The 25,639-nt window shown below is 40.1% G+C and overlaps 1 protein-coding gene across 3 annotated transcripts in view; it reads left to right on the top strand.

Annotated features, from left to right (window-relative positions):
- The window catches only part of RBM39 (RNA binding motif protein 39), a 35,237-nt gene extending 13,263 nt beyond the window's left edge, over window positions 1–21,974 (top strand). For 2 of the 3 annotated variants that reach the window (XM_066622789.1, XM_066622790.1), the window contains 14 exons: window positions 3,859–4,053; window positions 5,376–5,441; window positions 5,532–5,585; window positions 7,946–8,063; window positions 9,745–9,897; window positions 10,719–10,856; window positions 12,458–12,523; window positions 15,087–15,291; window positions 15,534–15,611; window positions 16,955–16,987; window positions 18,446–18,521; window positions 18,616–18,721; window positions 20,162–20,240; window positions 21,005–21,974. In XM_066622789.1, the coding sequence (XP_066478886.1) occupies window positions 3,859–4,053; window positions 5,376–5,441; window positions 5,532–5,585; window positions 7,946–8,063; window positions 9,745–9,897; window positions 10,719–10,856; window positions 12,458–12,523; window positions 15,087–15,291; window positions 15,534–15,611; window positions 16,955–16,987; window positions 18,446–18,521; window positions 18,616–18,721; window positions 20,162–20,240; window positions 21,005–21,105 (1,468 nt within the window). In that variant the 3' untranslated portion in view covers window positions 21,106–21,974. The remainder of the gene's footprint in view (window positions 1–3,858; window positions 4,054–5,375; window positions 5,442–5,531; window positions 5,586–7,945; window positions 8,064–9,744; window positions 9,898–10,718; window positions 10,857–12,457; window positions 12,524–15,086; window positions 15,292–15,533; window positions 15,612–16,954; window positions 16,988–18,445; window positions 18,522–18,615; window positions 18,722–20,161; window positions 20,241–21,004) is intronic. The other variant, XM_066622791.1, reaches the window with a different exon arrangement.
- The last annotated feature ends 3,665 nt before the right edge of the window (window positions 21,975–25,639 follow it).

The raw sequence follows: 25,639 nt of genomic DNA, 5'->3' as shown, positions 1-25,639 counted from the left end.
TGGTGTCTTCACGTTTATGCCTTTTTAATTCAGGAAGATAATTTCCTATTAAAGACTACCGTTAGTTTAGTTTCACCTTTCTCTTCAAGGAAAATTGCTTCAAGTGCTAGCACAAACACCTGAACTTGAATCTTCTGAACTAGATGAGAGACAGTGAAAGGATTTGTAATTCTTTAGTAGTCCTCTCCTTGTTCTGAATTAATATTTTGTCAAGAGATTTTCATTTTCATTTTTGCTCTGATAGTTATAACAAATATACAAAATCAATATGCAATACAAAAAACGACTAAAACACAACTAAAAGATTTTCATTTTCATGCAATTTATTGTAGTATAGTTGCTTTGGTTGCAGATTTGTCCCAGTATGGTGAAGTGAATGGCTGGTGAGGCACTTGCAGTAGTGTAGTGCTGCAAAGCATTCTGAGGCTACTTGGAAGCTGCAGTGCTTGCACAATTACAGTGGAGGCTGAGCTCTCACTGCTGCAGGTATAGTCTCTCCCTGCATAATAACAAGAATGTGCTTAGAGGGAGAGACTAGAACTGTGTCAGATGAACTCAGCCTCCCCTGCCATTGTGCAGCAACTCAAAGTGGGTGCAGTGCATGCCTAATCACAAGGGAGACTGAGGGTATTTTCCTTGGAGCATGATGGGAGGCTCTGCCTCCCCTGACCACATGTCTGGTTTGTTCAGTAGCTTTATTCAGTAGTCAGCTGTTGAAGAGATTCTATCCAATAATAAGACAACAGCCACAGCATCAGAAAATGGATATCTGAAAGAAGCAAACAATGTGTATCTTACTGTTGTGCTTTGACAGAAGACAGAAATACCAGTTGCTTTGATGGAAGAGTGCTTGTGGCAACCTGCCACCACCTTCCACAGAGTGGGAGGGAGGTCATGTCTTGAAATTTAGTAACGTCTCACTTACTAGTTCAGAATAATGCATAGAGTCCAATGATGTTCTTTGGTCATGTTCAGTGATGTTCTGAAACCTGCAGAGGCTGCACCTGGCCTCTGCAGGCCTTAGAACATCTCTGGTTGTGTCCAGAGGCCATATTGGATCGGATCCCATGCAGATACTGAGGTCCAGCTGTATTCAGAATACCATTCACTAATTTGGTGTTAGAACTTCTCTCTCATTTAGTGTATTCACAAAGTTCGGTGTCTCCAAATATTTTCTCCAAAAGTGATAAGTGGTGTAGAACTTGCATAGATGTACTATTAAACATCCCTTATAGTGAGTGTTTTTATGAGTGGATGTGTTTTACCATATATTTCTCAAGACCACAGTTGTTGAAGTTCAAGCACATCTTTTACGAAATCTTTATTTTAGAACAGTGATATTTAGAGATGGGAGAAAAAGTTTTCATTTTCCCTTGGATTTTGGTATTTTCCAAAAGTTAGAAGTGCAGAGAGGGGATGTAACATGTTTTTACCCAAAATTTATATTATAATTATAAATTATAAAAAGTGCATTAGGTAGATGATATTGGTGGTATAGTGTCAGCAAATGTAGCTACAGTCATTACCCATCAACCTCCATTAAATAATAAATAAAAACAAAACTTTTACTTTTTCACAGATTTTGGTTTTTTTTTACAAAAATGAGAACTACAGAAAGCAGTGTGAGGTATTCTTATTTTGTTATCACTGTTTTCTCCCGCCTCTAACTCATATTTGTAGTTAATGGAACGTAAGGGGTAGCCTGCAGTTAATGGAACACAGGGATAGCACATTTAGAAGTGATTTGAAGTTCCAAATCCTTTTCACTCATTACTATCCTGGGTTGACTGAATGTGGAGAGAAGAGCAAACAAGAAAGCATTATCTAGCTATGCTCCCTGGCAGTTCCCTCATCACATGTAGAGGCAAGTTCTGAGCTCTGGGAGGGTTACTCCTCTGCATTTCTATCTTGCCTCTGCAGATGGAAATATAGTACTTCTGACAAACAAGGTTTTGCAACAAGTACTGTATTTTCTGTTAAAAGTGTTCCTTATGAAACTTACATGAGTTTTAGATGTATCCAGTTGACTGAAAATGAACCAGAGTGGTTTTAACTAAGCACCTACAGCTGAATGTTTTGTAGGAATTGGAATGAACTGAATTGTATCTTAAGTTTAGAAGGAGAGCATGTGTGTTAGCAGAGTTTCTTTCAAATAGTCTGGAAGAAAGGGGTTAAACCAGGGGTCTCCATACCCCAGCCTGGGGGCCAGATTTGGCCTGTGGCGAGCCTCTATCCAGCCAGTCTCTTGTCCCCTGAAAGCCTCTGGCCCACTTGGCCAAACATGACTGGAACTATGCTTTGGTTACGTCTGGAGGGTGTCCTGAGGGCCAGAGAGATGTTGAATGAATGAGCCCATTCATTCATTTATTCACTCATCTAAGTTCCATCTCTTATTTATATAAATTTTATATTTTAATTTTTTTTCTGATCCTCAGTACCATGCCAGATATTTTATGCGGTCCTCTGGTCAAAAAGTTTGGAGACCCTTGGGTTAAACAGTCCCCCCCTACTCCATAGTTACTTCAAATTAGTGATACATTTCACGACTTATCTGCTATGGCCCTCAAGTAAAATTGTTGCAATGAAATAAACTAGTCTGAGCAAATGTACAGGTGTGTGCCACTTAACGAAGGGGACACGTTCGCTGATCCCTGTTATGTGATTAGGTCATCAAGCGAATTTTCAGCCCAATCTATTGCCTTTGAGTAGACAGATATTCCTTACCAGACACTAGCTGGCTGCACAGGCTACTGGAAATAGATTGCCACTTTGCATTAAGAACCTCCTTGTTGTGTAAATGCCTGCCTATGTAAACTGCCTTGAATAAAATCAGAGGAGTAATCTGATGACCAGAAAGGCGGTATATAAGTACCAAGTTATTATTATTATTATTATTATTATTAAACACACACTCTGCTGCAGGCTGTGGGAGACCTGACTGCCTCATTAAGTGGCTCTTTGCTGTGCTTTGGCCACCATCGTATCTGCGGTATGTTAAATGGCGTACGCCTGTATTGTATGAATATATATCCGTTTTATACCTTTTCAAATTACAAAGATCCTAATGTGGAGATAATGTATTTAGGTAATGCAGTATATTTGAGTCATCCTGACACGTAATCAAATCCATTTGTTAAACCTAACATTCCAACGCATGGTTATCAATGTATTGATATCATTGTATCAATGTGATAGGGTTCTTTTTTACCTTTAAAAGTACACCTGACATGTCTATTGTGGTTTTGTAGGACCTATGCAATCAAAGCAGCTCAGTATAGAGTTCTAGGCCACTAGCTCAATTGATACTTTTTTTTCTGTTTGGACTCTCCACAACAAACAGACAATCAAGTGGAAGTCATGTCTCATGAAATGCATACTACTGGATAAGCTATGGAGTTGATATCGCTACAAAATAACTTTGCAGGTTTAGGTAGTTGACTGCAGTTTTGTAAAATGTGTATCTCTATAGTGAATAAAATTTCTTAGTTGATGTGGTAAATATAAATGGAATGATTGTGACAACTCATGGTTATGCTGGGAGAGAGCATGAATTTATATTGTTGATTGTTAGAGACTATATGAAATATTGTGTCCTGCTGTGTCCCTTTAGGCATTGTGTAAATCGTCTTACATTAGCAAGAAAGTGACTGGAAGAGAGAATGTAATTTGATTACATGAATGCACATAAAAATGCAGCAAACATGTTTTAATTAACTGATATAACTGTTCCTCTTACAAGTGACCTACCTTACCAAATGCCTATATGTATGACACCTAATGATCATATATTCTGATATTGTGACTCTTGCTGCTTTTAAGGATGGGTTATCTAAACTTGTGTTATCTGTTTTGGTTCAGGAGAAAAAAAAGCAAGAGCAGAAGTCGTAGTCATGACAGGAAGAGAAGTAGAAGTAAAGAGCGCAAACGAAGCCGTGATCGTGAGAGAAAGAAGAGTAAAAGTCGAGAAAGGAAGCGCAGCAGAAGTAAAGAACGCAAACGGAGCCGTTCTAGAAGTAGAGACCGTCGATTCAGAGGCCGTTACAGAAGTCCTTAGTATGTAATATGAAACTGCTATTCTAGTTTCAGTTTTAAAATTCTCAATAAATTATAATTTGAACAAATAAAGTTTTTGCTTTTGTTCAAGTAATGATTTTTTAAAGAAAAAGTAAAATTTAAAACTTTTCGTAGTGGTATAAGCCTTTCAGCTTGTAGCCAAAGTGCTTCCTCTGTTGATGGAAGAAAATCCATTTGCCTGTTGAGGAAGGGCAATGTTTACCAACAGCTTTAGTCTGCAAACTCCTGTGCATCCCCCCAGTGTCTCAGTCACAGTTATGGAGTGCAAGGAACTGCAGAGAGAAGAGGAAATGGGCAAGAATGGCCCCCACCCTTGTGCAAACAGCTGTATGAACTTAATACAAAATGTAATGTTATGTAATTTTTGTGATATTGGTAAATGAACACCACGTAATCCTAAACCAGGGGCCCCCAAACCCTGTCCCACAGGCCAGATCTAGTACATTGGAAAAATCCTTCCAGGTGTGGCGGTGGCAAAGCCTTGATGTTTTGTACTGCAGCTTCCTTTTTTTATGCCCAAACTTTGAACAACCTCATGCCAGGCTGCCACTTCCCCAGGGAAACTGGAGCACAGACAGGCAGTGGAAACATTTACCTGGTGCAAGGCTGTATGAAGATTGGGTGCAGAGAAAGACTGTGACGTAGACAGTTGAGGCTTCCCCACCGCTGTGCCTGGAAAGATTTTTCCAGCCTACACCATGGGCCGGTTTGAAGGCCCCTGTCCTAAACTATGGTTTAGTGTGTGGGGAAGGGTGGCCCAGGGGGTGGTTCAGGCCTGGGAAGGGCTGGTGGCTACTGCTGGATCCTATCCCTCCTCCCATGCTTGAAATCTCTATGTGCGTTACTCACATCTATGCCAGCAATTTAGCTGGTACAGATCTGAATAGACCCATGGGGCTGCAGGGGTGCTACACAGGATAAGGGAACTAATGCTCTGTTACCTGGAGGAGACCTCCAGCTGCTTCTTCTGTCCTGTAGCATGCAGTGGCAGCCATTTTGGTGCAGCTGTACTGTGGGGCAGGCGAGCAGCACAGGATTAGGCCCTTAGTATTTTCTCATTATCTAAGACAAGTATTAGTCTTGCAGCACAATCCTATGTACATCTATTCAGAAGTAAGCCTCATTGTGTTCATTAGAGTTTACTACCATTAAAGTGTGACTAGGATTACAGCCTTAGTTGTTTGATGGGTCCAAAGCATACTGTTTAAAGTGAAAGTAAGGTAGCTTCTAATCTAAGACTATGCCTTCTAATATGGAATTTACTTGGTAATCCATACACCCCCCCTTTTTTTTTTACCTAGTTCTGGTCCAAAATTCAACAGTGCCATCAGAGGAAAGATTGGCTTACCTCACAGCATCAAAATAAGGTTTATTTTTCTTCTTTTACATTGGGCATTTAATTACAGGTATATTTGTTGTCAATGACCTTTGTAACTCTGTGTCTGTGTCTTCCACAGCAGAAGACGATCCAGGAGCAAAAGTCCATTCAGAAAAGATAAGAGCCCTGTGAGGTAGATGCTTGAATTCCGTTATTTATTTTGAGCTTACTGCTCAATGTTGAATGTTTTGATGAAGTACAACGGCTTTCTGTGGAAATATCTTTCACAGCTGTTGATTTCTAGAATAATTTGGAATTAAGCATTTTTCTGGTTACCTGCGATGACCTGGAACTGATGTTTTGGTAAGCAGTTTTGGTGAGCAGTGTTGGTAGTTGTCTGTTTTTTTTTATTTGCTGCACCTCAGTAGGTAGCAGCAGCAGCATTAGTGTTGAAATGCTGATAATGTTACCAACATTTTGACGTCAGCATTTTTTGTTTAGAGTGAGCCAAGATATGACCCTACTTAGTAGGTCTTTTATAGTGTCACTTTTTGTTTGTACAGGTGCAAACACCATGTTAAAGCAGGCACCCATGCCATATCTTTTGTACCTAAGGTGGCAAAAAACATAGGCTACAAGTGCTGTGAGTGTATTGTTTGTCATGGCCCAGCTCTTTTTTAAAGATGCTCGCTCTTAATTTCTCAATAGCTGTCTTGCATACAATGACTGTTATTGACCTGGGGGCAGCACACTTGACCGTCTTGTGCAAAGTCAAAGTTGATGCAGCCATAGATGACTATATTTCAATGTTTGAAACAGGTGCACATTGTGGTGTAGCATCCTTAGTTGCACCACATATAGTAAATGTAGGTTTATAGTCATTTATTTTTCACATTTTTATACCACCCTTCCTCCAAGGTGCTCAGGTGGTGTACATATCTGCTGTAACCTGTACAGTGTACATGTGCAACTTGTAAAAATGTTTTGAGCATATGCTTTCTCTTTCAAAACACATAGTTGTTTATATCTAAGGTATTTCTTCGCTAATTCTATTTTTAAATGTGTACACCTATGATCAGGTTAAGTTCAAATCACTAGGACATATTTTCAAGCAAAGATGCTTAAAATCTCATGAAAATTTTTACCCCAGTACCACTCCATTACCCCCTTTTTTGTCTTACCCCATACCACTTCTTTTGTCCTTTGTATATAAATTAGCGCATTGTCATAAGACAATGTATTATGCAGTATGAAGAAATAGGATTCAGAGGTAACTTTGTAAACACAACCTTGGGTTAAAGGTTAAACCTGAACCTATCAAAACTGGGACCTATCAAAAAAATTGATACATTGATCCTTATTTCTGATAGGCTGTGCCAGGGAGAGATAAAGTAGAGTTTTATTTATAGTAATGCATGCTGGCTACTCAAAGATGACAAAATTATGAAGGTTTGAATGTGTTGGTAGTATTTAGATACAGAAGGCATTTTAAACCTACAGTCCTGTTTGGTAAGCAGGTGACCAGTTCTAAACGATTATTCATATTCCCCACAAGAGTCCTCATTGGCTTTCAATTATAGACCAATAATTGGTAGTTTTGAGAGGGATAATCTTATTAACGGTCACACAGGCCAAGAACAACAAAAAAGGGGGCAGGAAAGAAAAAGAGAGAAATTGGTGGTTAGTGGAATTTGACAGACACTGTTGCCAGGAAGAAAAGGCAGAAGACATGAAAACTAGGAGAGGAACTTGTAACTGAGAATCACTAAAGAAGGTAGGAGGGAGAGCTTAAGAAAACTTTCCCAGATGTTGATGAACAAAGAGCCAAGAGCTGATGACTTGGTGGCATCCTTGGATGATGATTCAACAGGAGTGCACTGTGGCACCTGATGCCTTTGATGCAAGGACCTGAGAAAAGACTTCTGGAAGGTGCTCCCATAATCCTGGCTCAGATGGAGTCAGAAGTGCTTCTCTGAAAAGCAAGCTGTATATTTGTGTATATCTGTGATTGGGTTAGCGATAGGAAAGGGTAGTTTGCTATCTAAATTATTTTTGGAATTGAACTTGTCACAGAGTCTGGATATCTAAGAGTTGATATTGGAGTAAACCTATAAGTAATAGAACATCTGTTTTTTATAATAGTTTTGTTGGTTCAACATTAACATCAGATTGTGTGATCACTCCCACTCCTGTCCCTTACCAATAGAAAAGTTTTTAATATGATGGCAGTGGTTAGTAAAGGAGTTCATAATGGGGAAGAAAGGGGAGGCATTTTTGTAGGAGTCCCTCCCCAGTACTATTTAAGAAGGAGTTTTCTTACAAGTGATTAATGCAGGTAGGATTTTAGAGTCCCCCTCAAGATGTTTCTTAAAAAAACCATGTGAGAGGGTTAACAGACAGGTAAGGTAGGTGCTGGCCTGACCTGGTGGTTTAATTAATCTCTGTCCCCCACATCCTTTTCCGCATGTCACATACAGTAAAGAGCAGGAAAAGTGTTGAATTGTCTTTTTGAGATTTGGAATTACTGAACATCACTTCTGCTTTGTTTTTCAGAGAACCCATTGATAATCTTACTCCAGAAGAGAGAGATGCTCGAACAGTATTCTGTATGCAGCTTGCTGCAAGGATTAGGCCAAGAGACTTGGAAGAGTTTTTTTCTACTGTTGGAAAGGTGGGGCATCAAAGACTGAATTTTTTCTGGTAGCTGTCCTGATAAACCAGAACAGCTGAGCAGATCTTGCTAAGTGCCACTGTGTGTCAAATTACTGCTTTGTTGGTTTTGAAATGGCTTGCAAGATTCAACTTCTGAAGTGTTTATGAGCACTTGTATTCAATTTCCAACACAGTAGCCTGAAGGCATGTTTAAATAGCAGTGGAAAAACCAAGTTAGAAGTAGTACTACTTATGATCTATTCTTTTGATAATGCATCATTTCGAAAGCTAATATTTAATAACATTTTGGTGCCTTAAAGGTTAGACCTGTTCTTGGATATATTTGAGGTGCTGATTCCAAAAATGGCATCAGTTTTGCCCTATCAGATTTGGAGATATGGCATAGCTACCTTATATGCTGATTCAGCTGGTTGTCTGCATATTAGCTTCTAAAGGGAGTATGTCATAACTCCAAAACTAGAGCTGACAGAGTGAAACCGAAGCTGTTTTTGGAATTGGTGCCCCAGATTTTTCCAACAACAGGCTTAATGCCCAAAGCACAGAACAAAAAATATTTTTGTTCAGCAGTGAATCAATATTTTTATAAATACAATAAAAACAGTAATATTTTTCACTTCTGTATTTTGTTTTAGCAGGGTGTTAAGATAATTCACTGCTAAATGTGTAACGCAGCACTTTGGAAAGTAGTGATGCTATTTAAAACATGCACACAGGCTGCTGTGTTAGAAATTCCATAGGTATTGCATAGTACCATTACAGAGAATCTTTTCTATCATGGAAATTTGCATTTTTTGTAATTGTGTGAGTAATTTAAACTAGACTTACCTAAAGTTGTTTCCAACTTGCGTGGTTTATTTGCAGATTTTAGCTTGCTTGCACTTGTGATGTTGTAAGACAGCGGTCTCCAAACCGTGGCCCACTGAGTTTGGGAAAAAACTGTCCATGAGCGGTGCTTCTTGTTCTGCGCCACAGCCACCTTTCTCCTCACCTGATCGAACCCTAGCCTTACACCGGGCAGCTGCTGCTCCTAGGAAGTTGGGGCACAGAGGCATCTGGGGTGACAGGCATTGGAAGTAACTGCCCAGTGTGAGGCTGGGTGATGATAGAATGAGGAGAAAGGCAGCTGTGGAGTAAAGCAAAAAGTGCTGTGTCCCAATGGCTTTTCCAAAACACTGGATCTGGGCTGCAGTTTATTTAAAACCTGCAGGATACCTGCACTACTAGATGGTCTAGAAAAATGTGCTTATTTTTTCTTTTTCTGGCCATGTGGTTCTTTTAGTAGCATAATTTTACTTAACATGTGGAGGAACATGCATTTCTTTTGAGGGTGTAGGGCACCTCTTCAGTGTTGAATGGTGTTAACCTGTTTTTATGTTTTCATGTGTATTTTGCAGGCATAAGAAAATATAAAGTGTTTTTTCAGATATTAGAGTTTATAGCTAGAATGTACACTGTCAGTAGAATCATAGAAATAACATTTACGTGCTATATGGTGACTTTTATGCTTATTTCTCTATGGAATTTATGTGAATTGAAAACTTTTAGTGGCCCTTATTGAGTGTTAGAATTTTGGGAAAACTGAAATTTGTACTGACTTGCATGTACACTAGCGTGTGGGAGTTGAACCCTCTTCAAGATATCCCATTAGTAACATATTTTTACTTGCTTCCTCTTTCTAGGTTCGTGATGTACGAATGATTTCTGATAGAAATTCCAGACGTTCTAAGGGAATTGCTTATGTGGAATTTGTTGATGTTAGTTCAGTGCCTTTGGCAATAGGGCTAACTGGACAACGAGTGTTGGGAGTACCAATAATAGTACAAGCATCTCAAGTAAGTTGGTCCTGATTTGTGTTGTAGTGCCAGTAAGATCGGTAAACCTTATTTTCATGTACTGTGTCTTAACAACAGATGTATCCTGTGTTCCATTGATTTTGTTGTAATGTGACCCTCCCCCCCTACATACATCTAGAACTGTTTAGGTCATGCATGGAGCTTGTATACACCCAGTAAAATTGGATTGTGGTGGTAGTAATATTTATGCACCTTTCAACATAAAAATTCACAAAGTTTATAGAGCATAGCAAATAATGGTTCCCTGTCCCAAAGGGACTCAGAGCTGAAAAAGATGCAGAAGACACCCTGGCAGACAGCCACTGAAAAAGATGTCCTAGGCTGAAGAGGTTTACAGCCCTCCTGCACCTGACTGCTTTTGCAGCTCTTCTCTATGTGCCAAACAGGCTTTTTGAGATGGACTGCTGTTAAAGGATAAACCTCTCAGGTTTATAAGACTGTTTAATCATTCTTTGAACATTGGCCATGCAGTTTTGTTATAAAGATGCTTCTATTTGCATCTCATGCACAAACTTTTTGACATACAGCATTTGGTACTAAATGAAAGAATCCTAAAAGCTGGAAATGTTTCCTAATGTAAGCATGCAGTTGAGCAAATTGTGCATATCTTGTCTTTGCTTGCCTAATGTAAGCAAACACTAAGAAGTTACTCAACTGTCAACTACCTGTATAAGAGTGAAGAATATCCAGTCAGTCTTCTCTGTACAGTCTGAGGTGTTGCTTAGTTATAAGTGTATTATAAGTATAATTATTTGTTGAATCCTGTATCGTAACATATTTTAATTGTATAATTTTTCTAGGCAGAGAAAAACAGAGCAGCAGCAATGGCTAATAACCTACAGAAGGGAAGTGCAGGGCCTATGAGATTGTATGTTGGATCATTACACTTCAACATAACAGAAGATATGCTTCGTGGAATTTTTGAGCCATTTGGCAGAGTAAGTTGCTTCTGGTTGGTTGGAAGTACATTTCAACCTAATGGGTAAATTTATTGAAAGCCAGTTGAATTTATATCTTTGTTAGGAAAATTGCTGAAGAACTGAGGCCATTTTGACCTATAAGGTGCTTAACAGCTTGAGCCTTGTGTACAATGTCCCATCATGATCTCGTCAATCTTCCATGAATTAATCCATCAGTGTGCCACATTCCATGATGAGGGCAAGTAGAAATGTGTCTTGCATAGTTCTGCAGGTTTTCTTAAGCTGCAACCCTATCAGCCTTAGGGATAGATAGGGTGTGCTCAATTAATTTTACTTACAGGGATGGATTGCTATATTTTAGATATTCAAAATACTTGCCTTTGCTTTTTAATTATGTAAGTGTAACCTACTAACTTGTAGTTCAGTTTAAAGTGTGTGTCGGGAGAGTTACCAACTTTGTACCAAAATGCAACAAATAGTAGCGGCTAAGGGGATAAATGTGAAGGTTGTAATTGGCTGGCTTCTGTACTCTGAAAAGAAGTGTTACTTGGAATTTAAAAAAGGCTGCTTATTTCACTCTTTGTATACAAGGTCAATGTTGACTGAGTAACTAATGGTTGTACTACTAAAAATGGAGTATGTTTACTAGTAATTACTGATCGAACCATGAGAGTTAAATGAACCTTTCCAGGTGATTGACTTAAATTTCTTCCTACTTTGTAGTTTCAAGGATTCGATGGGTCAGTTAACATGTAATGACCACAACTTGTTGCTGCAGAAGCAAGTTTTGTACTTGCACGCCCCTTTCCTCTCCTTGCTCTGCTTGATTATTTCCCTTATTGTGGCCAAACCCATTTCCCACAAAGCAGGAAATAACCCCAGCTTCCCAGTCTTCTTCGGTCCGTGATGCCCCCACCCTCAGTCCTTCAAGTGCAGCACATGGCTCCTGAAGTGACTGACAATGCCGTCACCAGTCACTTCTGGATTCAGAGATCTGCAGTGGAGCTTCAAACAGTGATAAGAGGTTCAGGATCGATGGGAGGGCTTTTCAAAGCATGTGAAACCACATGCTGGAGCTCAGCCAAGAGCTGGAGCCTGGGCCAAGTCTCCTACTGCTGTTTGAAACTCCATTGCAGGTGCTGCTGCCGGTGGCCTGCAATGCACAGTTTGGGAACCCCTGAAATGGCCAATAGTTCTGCACATGGTGTTTGTTGCTATGCTGCCTTCTGTTGGGGTGTTACATTTTTTTAGTTTTTAAAAATTGTAAAACTCACTTTGATCATAATTTGTAGAAAACATAGGATACTATTTGAAATAACTTAATAATTGAGGGGAAGTTCATGAGGGGAGGGAAGGAGTGCATGAGGATATGCCAAATGTGCTTTGGCTATTTGTATGACCCACACTTTGTATTTTTAACTGAATATTTCCTTGATTCTTCTTGAGACAACCTTTGTGCATCCATGGGAGGCTAGTAGAGCACTCGGCACACATACCCCGGTTGAGACATAGAGACAGTTGGTCTAGACTAGAGGCAGGCAGACCAATTTTGTTCTGAGAGTACAGTTAGGAGTTATTGTGGTTTTTATGTGCTAATAGAGACTTTTGATCCTTTTCAGATTGAAAGCATTCAGCTGATGATGGATAGTGAAACAGGACGTTCCAAAGGATATGGATTTATTACTGTAAGTGTATTAAGTTTTAATATGACATATCGTTTGGGAGATACCTGACAAATTGTTCTTTACTCCACTGTGGTATACAGAAACCAATTTTAATCTTTTAACAGTTTAGACCTATCCATGCTTGCTTGAAATGGGTAGCATTTTACTCTCATTTAACTTGCGCAAATTCAAGTATGGGGGCCCCCATAGCCACAGATCATGGATTGGATCCACGGAGCCCCCCTGTACTCACCCCCTCAGGAGGCAAGGAGAGCTTTGTTCTAGAGCAGGAGTGTCAAACTCATTTCATACAGAGGTCCGAAGTTAGCATTCAAGGTGCCTGCTGAGGGCCGGAAGTGTTGTCATTAAGCAGAAATAATAAACTTTATTTATACCTCGCCCTTCTCCCCAAAGGGACCCAGGGTGGCTGGGTGACATCATAAAGCAGATGTCAGAAAGTGACATCATAAAGCAGCTGATGGCCAGAAATCAGCGCTTTGTTATCATATAGAAGCTTATTAACTGCAAATGGCAGAAGAGAAAGTATGCAAATCTTGATTGTATTTCAAGATATGGGAAACAATTTTCATGTGGACTGCTCAGCAGCTGAGAGCCTGAGGGCCGGATACAAAGCTTCCAGGGGCCGGATACGGCCCCCGGGCCTTATGTTTGACACCCCTACTCTAGAGGGTCCTCTGAGCCCAGCAGACACCAAAGATGTCTGTCCACGGCCTTTGTTGGTCTCAGTCTGAGCCTGACAATGAAAAAATCGCTACTTCAGGTTTCTCTGTGAAACCAAAAGTGAAATTTAATGCCTTATAAGGGCTTCCCTGGGCCTCCTAATTCCTTATAAGGCATTAAAAATATCACTTCCAGTTACACTGTCAGGCTTGGTCTGAGCCAGGCAGAGGCTGTAGACGGATGTACCGTAGCCTCTGCTGGGCTCAAAGGACCCTCTGGAGGTGACGGGCGGAGGGGGAGGAGACGTTTGTCCATATCTATGGTTTCACTTCACCATGGTGGGGTGTGTGTGTTCCAGAATGGATCCTCTGTGGATACCAGGGCACACTTGTATACCTGCTTGGAAAAAGGGAGAGGGGAAAAAAGTGTGATTTGTATTCACCTTTCCACAACTTGAGTATGTGTCCCCCTGTAAGTGTAAAATAGGAGATGTTGTTCTTTCTGTCATCTCAGCTCCTGCATGTGTGTGCATGTGTGACTTTAGTTTCTAAAGAAACTACATATTTTTTGGATTTAAGATAGTTTTGGCTATTTGTGGTATCCCATTACATGCTGACTTCAGAACCTAACCCTCACATAAGATGTTACCTGACTGTAATTGATTTCACTGAGACTTTCTTTAAAATATGTTTAGGATTAAAATTGTATCAAGGGAGATTTGAGAGAAGCTACCTTCTAATTCAGGGCCCTTCAAACCTCAGCCTGTGGGTCGGATCCAGGATTTGGAAAAAGGTCTCCCCCCCTAAGTGAATGGAGCTTACTGTCCTGCCATTGCACTGTGTTTCTTTGAAGCAGAACATGTTACAGGGATGCTCTGGGCAGCTGCATCTGTTCCCCAGCATTCCAAAAGGCTGTGTAACAGGATGTCCAGGCAGATGCGACTGCTCAGAGTATCCCTGTAACATGTTCTGCTTCAAAGAAACATAGTGCGATTGAGGAACAGTAAACTTCGCTTGGGATGGGTAGGGCTTTTTTGAGATACAGCGGTCCCAATTTGGAGACCACTGTTCTAAGAACACTTTTCACACAGCCTTAAAACCAAATGTTTTGTAATCTAGCACTTTCATCCTAAACATGCTTGCTTAGTTATGTTTTATTGATGTCAGTAAATGTTTCCAGTGAAGGGGCTGCTATTCTACCCCTTGAATAGAAAGCAAGGAGTGCAAGGTTAGGATACTACCTATGTGTGTTAAGGGTTGTGTGAAAGAGGTACACATCTTATTTGGGGACTGTATATGTTGGTATAAAACCAGCTAGAATTTATCAGAATTCGTGTGATGAGGCTATCGGATGAAACTAATAGGAAAAGGTATGTAAAAGTTAACGGAAATACTTCTGTAAATTAACCTTTTCAAAATAGGATAACATTGGCAATAATGTGTTTGGTCATGTTTACAAAGGTAGAATAATCCCAGTTTTTATTAGACATGAGAATAGAAACTTCTTGAACCCCTTACATGATTAGAAATATTCCACCTTATCTATGGTATTTTTATTTGTCAAATGCTTTCAAAGTAGTTCAGATAATTTTCCAATCTCATTAACATTCATCTGGGATGAAAATATCTAGGTATGTTAAGGCTGTAAAATGTTCAGGATGTTTATGCCAGCATGTGTGTTGATTTTTTCTATGCATTAGCTGGTTCTTTTAAAACTTTCATGTCACGGTTGGCTAACATTGATTGGAAATGATTGATTGACATGATTTGAAAAGCATTGAAGTGCTTAGCATTACAGCTGAAGCTTAATAGGATGTAGGTTATTTTTTTAAAAAGGTGGTGAAATGGAAGCAACTGCTGCTAATTTACTCTTTCACATGATAACCCCATGCAAACCTTTTCAGTTTTCAGATTCTGAGTGTGCTAAAAAAGCCTTGGAACAACTTAATGGATTTGAGCTAGCTGGGAGGCCAATGAAAGTGGGTCATGTAACTGAACGTACAGATGCATCCAGTGCTAGCTCGTTTTTGGACAGTGATGAGCTGGAAAGGACTGGAATTGACTTGGGAACAACTGGTCGTCTTCAATTGATGGCAAGACTTGCTGAGGGTAAGTTTACTGGGGAAAAAGGAGATTCCACATTTTGCAATCTGACTTCCTTTTTGCCAACGTGACATTACAGATTTTGGTAAGGAGCAGTTAATTCACAGGCGTCTTATAGCTAAGTTGGACATGCTCACCCCATGTTATAAATCTTCTAGTTCAACATTATTGATTCTTGAGACTTGTTAACTTTAGTGTCATAGCTATACAGCATCTTGCCAAAATACATTAATGACTTTCTTTTCCAGGAACTGGTTTACAAATTCCCCCAGCTGCACAACAAGCTTTGCAGATGAGTGGATCATTAGCATTTAGTGCTGTAGCAGGTAAAATCAGTTTTAAATACTAGAACTTTGCTAAGAGAAAGATAATTGCTTATCTGTTTGTGCTAAGTCAAGTATCTAGCTTGATTGAGCACTTCTGGAATTTATGCATCTCTGTATTTAAACAGAATGATCACTTGAAACTTTCCTATTGATGATTTATATATTGACCCATAATATGTCAACTGACTGGTGAATTTTGCTGTGGGTTGTCATAGAAATACCACGCATTAAGTTAACATTAATGAGATTTGGCAGGCATATTTTTTTCACTAATTAATGGATATTATGTCATCATAGTTTTCCATAAAAGTAGTGTCAACTGTTTGTGGAAAACGTAACCTATCAATTGCATGCAGATGCTCCCTTAAGAACATTTAATTTAAGAGCTTTCAAGATATAAACATGCCTGGCCTTATGTCCATAGATGGTGTTGGCACCCATCCTCAAACATTTCTATTCCAGCAAGCCCTAATAGTTCATTTTTCAAGGTACCACCACACAGTATAGAGCAGTGTTTCTCAAACTATGGGTCAGGACCCACTAGGTGGGTCGTGAGCCAATTTCAGGTGGGTCCCCATTCATTTCAATATTTTATTTTTAATATATCAGATTTGATGCTACCATGGTATGTGACAGTACTTGGGCTGTACTTTGAACAGGCTACTATGTGTATGCTTTTAACAATTATAGCCAATGAGATTTACTCCTGGGTAAGTGTGGGCAGGATTACAGCCTAGGATTGTTAAAAATTTTCCTGCTTGATGATGTCACTTCTGGCCATGACATCACTTCTGGTGGGTCTTGATAGATTCTTGTTCTAAAAAGTGGGTCCCGGCACTAAATGTGTGAGAACCACTGGTATAGAGTACTGTAGTGTAGAAACATGTTCATTGCTTTAGGCTTTAGACTTGAGAACAAAACAACTTAACCGACATCTGGAACCCAGCTTGTTCTTCAGGAGCTCATATATTATAGCTTCTGCTTTGTTTCTTTGAATCCCAAATTTGTACTATGATGTAGATTAAAGCTTTCTGCTTGCCCTTGTCTTGTTCTCTACTTCAAATGTCAGCTTCTGAGAGTATAAGTTATATACTAGGCGGTTACAATCATATAAATATATGCGCGGAACCCAGATTTCATATCACCAATCTTATCTGCTTGTGTGGTGTTTGCATTACGCTTTCAGCTTATTGCTGGTTTACACAATAGAAGTGATCTTCGTGAAGAAACTGATGAAATTCCATGTCATGGCACTAATTTTCTTAAGAATTTGTCTAAATATTGTGTAAGAAGTTCATATTCCCAATATGACATTATTAAATGTGTTCTGCCATGTTTTCTAGATCTGCAGACAAGACTTTCGCAGCAGAGTGAAGGTGAGACTGAATTTGAATTTTTATTTAAGGATTTCTATCATGCCTTCTTACATTGGACCTCAAGATGGCTAACAGTGTACATTAGTGGTTCCCAAACTGTGACCCACCAGTGGGCCAGAAAACTAACAAGCGATAGCTGACGAAAACGTATTGAGCCCTATGGAAACTGAGAGGAGCATCATTGTGTGTTCATTCTTGAGTAGGTGAGCATGCCTTGGTCCACTTTGAAGGGTAGACTGAGGAAAACAAGCCACAAGAATGGTCTTAATCTGATGAACACATGTCCCAGCAAATTCGAGAAGGAAGTCCCTCCCCCCCAAGCTGACAAGGAAGACATATCAAGTCCTATAGGAAGCAAAACTGAACCACACATGTGCATTTACTCATGAGTAGGTGACCATGCCTTGGCTCTTATCAAAGGCCAGGCAAAAGGGAACACAATGTCAAGAGAATGGTCCCAATCCAATGAACACAGAGCTCAACAAATGCTCCAGAAGGCAGACCCCTCCACCACTATAGTAAGAAGGATAAAAATAGAAACTTGAGTGGCTACTAAAGTGAAATGATTTTTAGTCTCAAAAAGCTAGGTGATTTCTGACTGAGTGTCAATTTAAAAAGTGGGTCCTGATACTAAGAAGCTTGGGAATCACTGGTGTATATGAATTTAAAAAGAGGAATGCCTAAGTTTCAAAGTACAACTTGAAAACACAACCTCAAATTTTGTGTATGTCTGGTCTTTTTTCTTCAGGCAGCCCAATAGGTCTGGCCTATTCTTGTCAGTACAGGGCTTCTTTTAAGCTAGACTTAAATTGAGAATTAAGTATGCAGTTATGATAAAGGATTACATATCCAACTTAACTCACAACTTATTTGTCTGTTGTGTGATGGAGAAACTGCCAATTGACAAATAGAGGACACAAGTGTTACCTGATAGGCAGCCCAGACTTATGCTGCCTAGGTGCTGAGTGGTACAAAATGTCAAAATGACAGCTGCTGTATACTGCGGGGCCAGAGCAGCAGCTGGAAGACTCCTTAGGGTAAGGGGACATTGGTTCCCTTACGCTGTGTAGAACTCTGGTGGCCCTGATGGGTCTACTTAGATCTGCACTAGGTATTTAGCTGGCATAGAACTGAGGAGACCCATGTTGGGATAGGCTCTGTGTCTCAGTAGGGGGGATAGGATTTGGCAGCAACCTCTGCTGTCTTCCTGGCCCCCCTCAGGTGTACACATTTGGTTGTTGTGTATGTGCAGTGTTGGGCAGAAATGGCTTAAATCAGAAAATCATCTGATCCATAACAGTATTTCATACCTTCCTACATCATTTTGTAACTCTTTAAAGTTTCAAGTTAAAATGATTTCACAATTAGCAGCTGTTTATTTTCAAAGCCTTCCTTGTAACCTGGATTTTGTGTGCATTCTTAAAACCAATAGAAACTGATACTTTTTTTCTTCTTCAGCGTTGGCTGCAGCTGCCTCTGTGCAACCACTTGCCACACAGTGCTTCCAGCTCTCTAACATGTTCAATCCTCAAACGTAAGTTAACTTTCTGTAACATTAGCTTTGTCTTTTGTTATTATTTACTTACAGGGGTTAGTGGTTTGTGAACATGTGGTTTCTTTCATTGCAGTGAAGACGAAGCTGGCTGGGATACAGAAATTAAGGATGATGTGATTGATGAGTGTAATAAACATGGAGGAGTTGTCCATATTTATGTAGACAAAAATTCAGCTCAGGTACGTTGCTAACATCAATTTCCAAAAGTTGCATCATTATCATTTGCGAAGTGGTTACATTAGCAGTAGTACAAGAACTACTTAGGAGCAAGTTTTAGTTCTACAGTAGGACCCAACTAAATATTTTATGTTAAGTTTGTGTGCTTCCTAGTGTCTCTGTATATTGTTGGAAGGTCAAAATATGGTTTCATTAATCTATAGAAAGAAAGAAGATGGGGCGAAAGAAACACAAGGGCACATGGATAGGTTGGGATTGACTAGCTTTCTCTGCCCTGCAAATTGCTTTTTGCTACTGCCTTCAAGGTGATGAGAAGAAGCAGATGTGTGTTGTTGACCTGAGTATAGCAAAGACGGTGGAGTGGCCAGTGGGGAAGGAAGGGGGGGGGATTGCATTGTTTCAGGAAAGTGCAAGCGTAGAAACCAGAGTGAGCTGTGTAAATAATAGGAAGCTCTTTTGGTGAGTTCAAAGACGTGTAGCAGAAAAAGAGTGAGAAACATTTCCCCCTAAACCAGAGGTTGCAGTTCCCTCTTTGCCTAGTAGCTTGTTTTAGACACTAGTTTACCTGAGAGTATGTCCCACTGAGTGAAGTATATGTGTATAGAGAGACTGTTTAGTCCTTCCTTCCTGCCCAGGCAAAAGAAAACCAAGACAAGAGCAGCTGTGCAAGGGAAGGGGGAGGAAAGAGAAGGGTAACTCTTTCTGCCTGGGAAACATGTTGTGTTTCATTGCATTGTGTTGTCCCTGGTATGGCATAATAGAACCTAGGATAATTTTTCTTTTATATGATAAACTCTTTTTTATAATAAGTGTATAAAACCCTACAGCTTTCATTCATCCCACTTGCCCACATAAAATTATTGCCTGTTCTTAATTCCTGGCTCCCATAGACGACCAGGCAAGTACTTAAATACAAGTGCTTGCTTAAAGTTGTTTCATTCAACATTTTTTAATCTTAAAGTTGGTCATTGAGTCTCAATCTTCTGACCACCATGTCCTCTGCTACTGCACATTGTAGGGCCACTAGAAACCGCTTCTGGGTTGCATCAGGCCTGCAACCTTGGCTTTGTTGCATCCCCAAATGCTTGTAGGTAGCTTCTGCAAGGCATTCTGGGGCGCAACAGTGCTTTGCACCATTATAGAAAAGCACTCAGCAAGTCCACCAGCTGAGCAAGTATTATTGAACCTGCCTGTGGTAAAAGTGGTTTCATTTAAGTCATTTTGCAGTTTGCAAGAACCTTTCTACAGCTTTAAGTACGGACTTGCTGTACAAGGCTGTGTAAGCAGGTTCAAAGAGATTTCACCTCCTGCTTTGTTCTATCCACTACTGGTTTCTGTTCTGTAAACAAGAGATTCTGTTAAATGCTTCTGTTTACGCATTAGGGTAGGGAAAGGAACTCTCTGTGAAAGCATTAAACACTTATGTATGTTTGGTATTTCAGGGCAATGTGTATGTCAAATGCCCTTCAATAGCTGCAGCAATCGCAGCTGTCAATGCATTACATGGAAGGTGGTTTGCCGGTAAGTATGTTTGTATTCATATTTATTTCGCCTTGAGAACTAAGTAGAGAGTGACTCAGCTCCTAGAATACCCAGATCTGGAGGTGGCTCTTTAAGTTTGTGGAAGGGGCTTCTAGTAGAACAAAGGGCCATGTGTGTCTTAGCAAATTAGGGGTGTGTGTGTGTGGGGGAGGGAGAATAAATTGTTGGAATTGCCATTCCTGGTAGAAAAAATTGAGTGCAGCAACTTTGGAGAGGGGTGTTTAGCTTTCCTTCTTATTTGTTTATGGAACCTCTGATCTAGATGATTTGCCAGCAGCAAGTAGAGCACCATGTTAGAACATAAGAAGAGCCGTGCTGGATCAGGCCAAGACCCCATCTAGTCCAGAAGTGTCAGGGAGCACTCAAGATAACAGGATACCCATATTTTGTTGCCACTCCCTTGCATTTGGCATTCAGAGATAGGCTACTTCTAAAACCTGGAAGCTGCATATAGTTATCATGGCTTGTAACTTGTGTGGACCTTTCTTCCATAAAAAAAATGAAAATAATTAAAATGAAATGCGGGCTTGGAAGCCTCATTCATCTGGACCAAAGACAAATCTTTTTTCACTACAAATGCTTTCAAGGTGACTTGATGTAGAACACTATTCCTGGGAGTGGATAAATTCTCCTGTTTTCTTTGGAGGAGCTAGAATGCATTTCATGGATAATGCACTTTTCTGTTTTCACTGCTGGTTTTTTTAAAATTAAAACCTGTTTTTATCTTCTCTCCCCTGCTTTAGGTAAAATGATCACAGCAGCATATGTACCTCTTCAAACATACCACAACCTCTTCCCTGATTCCATGACAGCCACCCAGCTCTTAGTTCCTACTCGGCGATGAAGATGGATTTAGTCAGTTTTGTACATAGCTATTTTTGGAGGAAGACTTGAGTTATTTAGATAAAAACAAAAGGAAAGGGTGTAATGTCCTTTTGTGTACACTTCCTGTTACCTTTAAACAAACAAATAAAGAGTAAGCAGGAATGCCGTGTGTTCATTCTCTTGATTAGCATTCCCACTGTATACAAAGCTGACTACTTGTTCTGCCTTGTAATTCTTGTACATTTAGAACATTTGGCTAAAGTGATCTGTAGGAACAGATGTAGCTCATAGAAAAGTTTTTCTGTAAAAGGTGGACAGGACATGATTTTTAATGTTTCACAAGCCTTTTCTTTTAATGCAGGTATTACATTTTACATTCACTTAAATGTAGATGCTCTGCTCAAGGTTAATATCAGAATTTAACTGGACATATTTAGTGTGTTTTTTTTGTATGGATTGAAAATTCAAGAGGCTACTGAGTGATTTTTTTGGTCAGCTGATCTGCTCACTTAATGTTGATCAGTTGGCAAAATTGGAAGGATTAGAGGATTTTATTTCTAGATGGTAACTTTTGATTGTCTGTAAAAGTTTTTTTGTAAATAAGGTGTAAGGTGTGTTAGAATTCCAAACAAAGTTATCTCTGCATTTCCAGATTAAAGTTCCATTGATTGCAGGGAATGTACCTAGTTTGAAAGTTGAAGTAGGAAATGCAGAAATATATTTTGTCTGGTTGCATATAATCTCTGCTCTTTTTTAAGCTCTGTGAGCTCTGAAATATATTTTTGGGTTACTTCAGTGTGTTTGACAAAACAGCTTGATATTTCTATCAACAAATGACTTTCATATTGCAACAATCTTTGTAAGAACCACTCAAATAAAATTCTCTTAAAGGCCTCCAGAAGCATTATTTTTGAAACTCAAATTAGGGAAATGAGTTGTTTAGTTGAAAAACTAAAAAAATTCAGCATTTGGCTAAGTACTTCTACTCTCACAATTACACCCTTGGGTACATTTCTGGTTTTACTTTGCATTTTCAAGGTTTTTGTTTAAGGCAGGGTAGGGTAGAAGAGAGATTGTCAAAAAATGCTAGAAAATGGTTTTTATTGAAATGAACTAATACTTTAAAATCCTTTCTCTGAAAATGAGTATAGATTAATGCTTTACTAGAAGTTAAACTCAAAACACATTCACCTTATTTTCAGTAGTTTTCTATCACTCTTGCTGTTCCCATCTCTCTCCTTGCCCTTTGGTGCAATTCATTTTTTTTCTTGTTTATGCAGACCCACCAGAATGCCTGCCATTTTAAAGAGCAAGTTATGGTTCTCATGGTGCAGAGAAGACCCTGTATGTGCTGAATCTTAAACACTTTCTTAATCCCTCTGTTTTGCTCTTCACCATGATTGCATACTCTTGGGTCAAGAAAATTTCCAAGTTGTGTATTTACTTTTGTGACAGGATACTCTCAAGGGGTATACAGTTCAAATGAATTGGAGGTCCATAGTCTTCATTTAGGAGCTATACCTATAATTTTGCAGCAAGTATGTTCTGTCTCTAAATGCGGTGACCCGTTCTCCCTGAGCTTACCGCTTGCTGTAAATATTTCTTCCCTTCCACTGCAGACAGGAAAGATTAAAAAAAAACTTTTAATAGAATAGTTGCTAAAGTCCATTATCAACTTGTCATTTGAAAGGGATATTTTTGGATTGCCTTCCCAGCAGTGAATTTGTATTTAAACAAGGAAAACAGTTTCACTTATTAAAGACTTAAGGCACAATGCTAACCAACTTTCCAGCACTGAGGCAACGGCAATGCAGGTCCAAGGTAAGGGAGCAAACATTCCTTTACCTTGAGGGGGCCTCCATGACTGCCACCCAACTGTAGGATAGCACACTCCCCATTGGTACTGCCATGTCAGTGCTGAAAAGTTGGTTAGGATTTGGGCCTAAGGGACATATTGCAGCACATGTTTACATGAGTTAGAGAAGTGGTTTCCAATCTTTTAGGCAGTGGGACCTCCTTTTTAGGTATGATAATCTGTCAGGACCCCTGGAAGTTATCTCATTAAGCAGAAAACAATAAGCGATTTCATTGTTTTGGCAGGGCTAAAATAATGAGGATGTGTCAAGTTTAAGCCATTTCTGCCCAATGTTGCATATATGCAGCAGGAATCAAATGTGTACACCTGTGGGCTGGACAGAAATGAGTTAATAGGAAAGCCTCTTCCCTAGCCAGAAATTCCCACTGTTCCTAATGCTTAGTTTTGCAAAGCTAGTTTACAAATGGGCCCAGCAGGTGCAGGGAGGACATTTTTCATGAATATGCTTTCTTTACTATCTTTATCACCAAATGATAAAACAATTGCTCCAAGAACAACCTTTAATTGTCAGGCAGTCACCGTGTTCTTTCTTCCACCTTACTTTTTCACCAGTCATGTTCTTAAGCTCTGCCTTTCAGAGCTCTGCTGAGCCCTCTGCAACCCCCTGAAAATAGCTTACAACCCCCTTGGGGGACCTGACCCCTGGCTGGGAACCAGTGAACTAATGTCTACTATTCTTGTGCTGCTGTTTGCATGTGCTGATTACAAATTTGCAGAAGTACAGGAATGTATCCAAAGAGAAAAATAAGAATACAGGAACTGCATTATTGGCACTACAGCACTCTATGCTTGCATACCTTCTCCTTTACATCGAAGTGAAAGGTGCTTATGTTGTGACATAATAGTGACTATAAGCCAACATTACATCCTGGCCCTGAAAAAACTGTTGAGGTGTTTGGAGTGCAATCATATTGCTGTCTGTAATATACTGCAGTGTGTAGCTTGACATGCTTCTAAAATGCAGGGTGGTCTGCTCAGCTTTTGGAAACTTGTAAGTCCTTTCATTACTATAGAGCATGGGTCTCCAAACCCTGGCCCGGGGGCCAGATGTGGCCCGTGGCCAGCCTCTTGTCCTCTGAACGCCAGTGGCCCACTTGACCAAATATGACTGGGACTGTGCTCTGGTTGCATCTGGAGGGTGTTCTAAGGGCCAGAGAGTTTGAATGAATGAGCCCATTCATTCACTCATTTAAGTTCCATCTCTTATTTATATAAATTTTATATTTAACTTTTTTCCAGCCCTCAACACTGTGCCAGATAATTTATGCAGCCCTCTGGCCAAAATGTTTGGAGACCCCTGCTATAGAGAACCAGTTAAATTCAGCTTTAATTTCTACTAGAGCTTTTTCTATTGCCTGGTTTTCCTCTCATATCCACTTCCGATTCCCTAGGATTTTTGTTTCTTCATACCCTCCTTCCTAATATAAATAGCTTTATATTTTGTTTCATTATTACTGTGGTCAGGTATGATGTTGCTATTCATGAATTCAGTTTTGACCTTTTTTTTGCTAGACTTGTATTAATTAACTTTGTTTTCCTTTGCTCCTTAAACTCAAATTCAGGAAATAGCCAGTACAATCCTGTATCGCTTAACAGGGATGCATTTCTGTACTATTGTCAAGCAATGCTTGATGTTAAATGAAGCCAAGGGAAGCTGTGCTCCCCACGGCTTTGGGGAGGCGGGAACGGCGATCAGCAACAGGCCATCACATATGCAGCCTGTTGCGATATTCACCTGTAAATGATTTCAGCTTATAAAGGCACAAGCCAGAGAATGCCTATCAATTCTCTGGTACAGGTACTGTAGTTATGAAACATCTGCCACCACTTTTGCATGCCTAAGATACTCTGGCCTAATTTTTTTAGAATGCAGTGGCAGAACAGAAGCTCTTCTATTCCATAAATAGCTGCTCAGTCCTTGTCTGCAATTTCTAATCAAATAGGGCAGTGGTTTTCAAACTGGGGCATTGCAATGCCCAGTGTGAAGGCCCTGACTTCTTTCCCCTTAAGGGGTGAGAGCAGGGGGGAGGCAGGGATATGATCCCCAGGATCACACAGCTCAGGAGGGCTGCAGGGACTGGGATGCACTTACCAGTCCTTGCAGCAGCCATCCTAGGGTGCGGGGAGCCCTGTGTGAGTGTCTGCAGGGCACCCCAGCTCATTAGAAGTGAAAGTGGAGAGATCGTACTCGGCTTCAGCAAAACTGGAAGTTCTTTCACTTCTAACAAACTGGGGATGCACCCCAGGATGGCTGCTGCAGGGACTGGTGAGTGTATCCCAGTCCCTGCAGCCCTCCTGAGTTGCACAATGCTGGGGATTGCGCTGCCTCCCCCCACCCCCACAATGACTTACAGCAGTGTAAACTGTCCTAGAGAGTTTGAAAACCGCTGAAATAGGGAACATACTCCCAGAAATGTGTTCCATTTTCCCTTACTGGATCAGACAGGGTCTTCCCTAGTTAAGGGAAAATATATAAACACTGCGGTTTTGAATATATTTTGCTCTCCAGCGCAATTCACAAACCTAAAATTGGTTGTCCACTTTTACAGAAATTCCTGACTCTCATAATTCCTGTTCCCCTTCAATTCTGCAGCAGTTTTCACGATTCATTGTACAAGCAGAAGAGCTCTTAGAATTTAGCTTCACATTTGCCCCACAACACTACGCAGCAGCTTGA

This window comes from Tiliqua scincoides, chromosome 4 (assembly GCF_035046505.1).
Source record: "Tiliqua scincoides isolate rTilSci1 chromosome 4, rTilSci1.hap2, whole genome shotgun sequence".
Taxonomy (NCBI): Eukaryota; Metazoa; Chordata; class Lepidosauria; order Squamata; family Scincidae; genus Tiliqua; species Tiliqua scincoides.
This window is presented reverse-complemented; position numbering and strand designations above follow the sequence as displayed.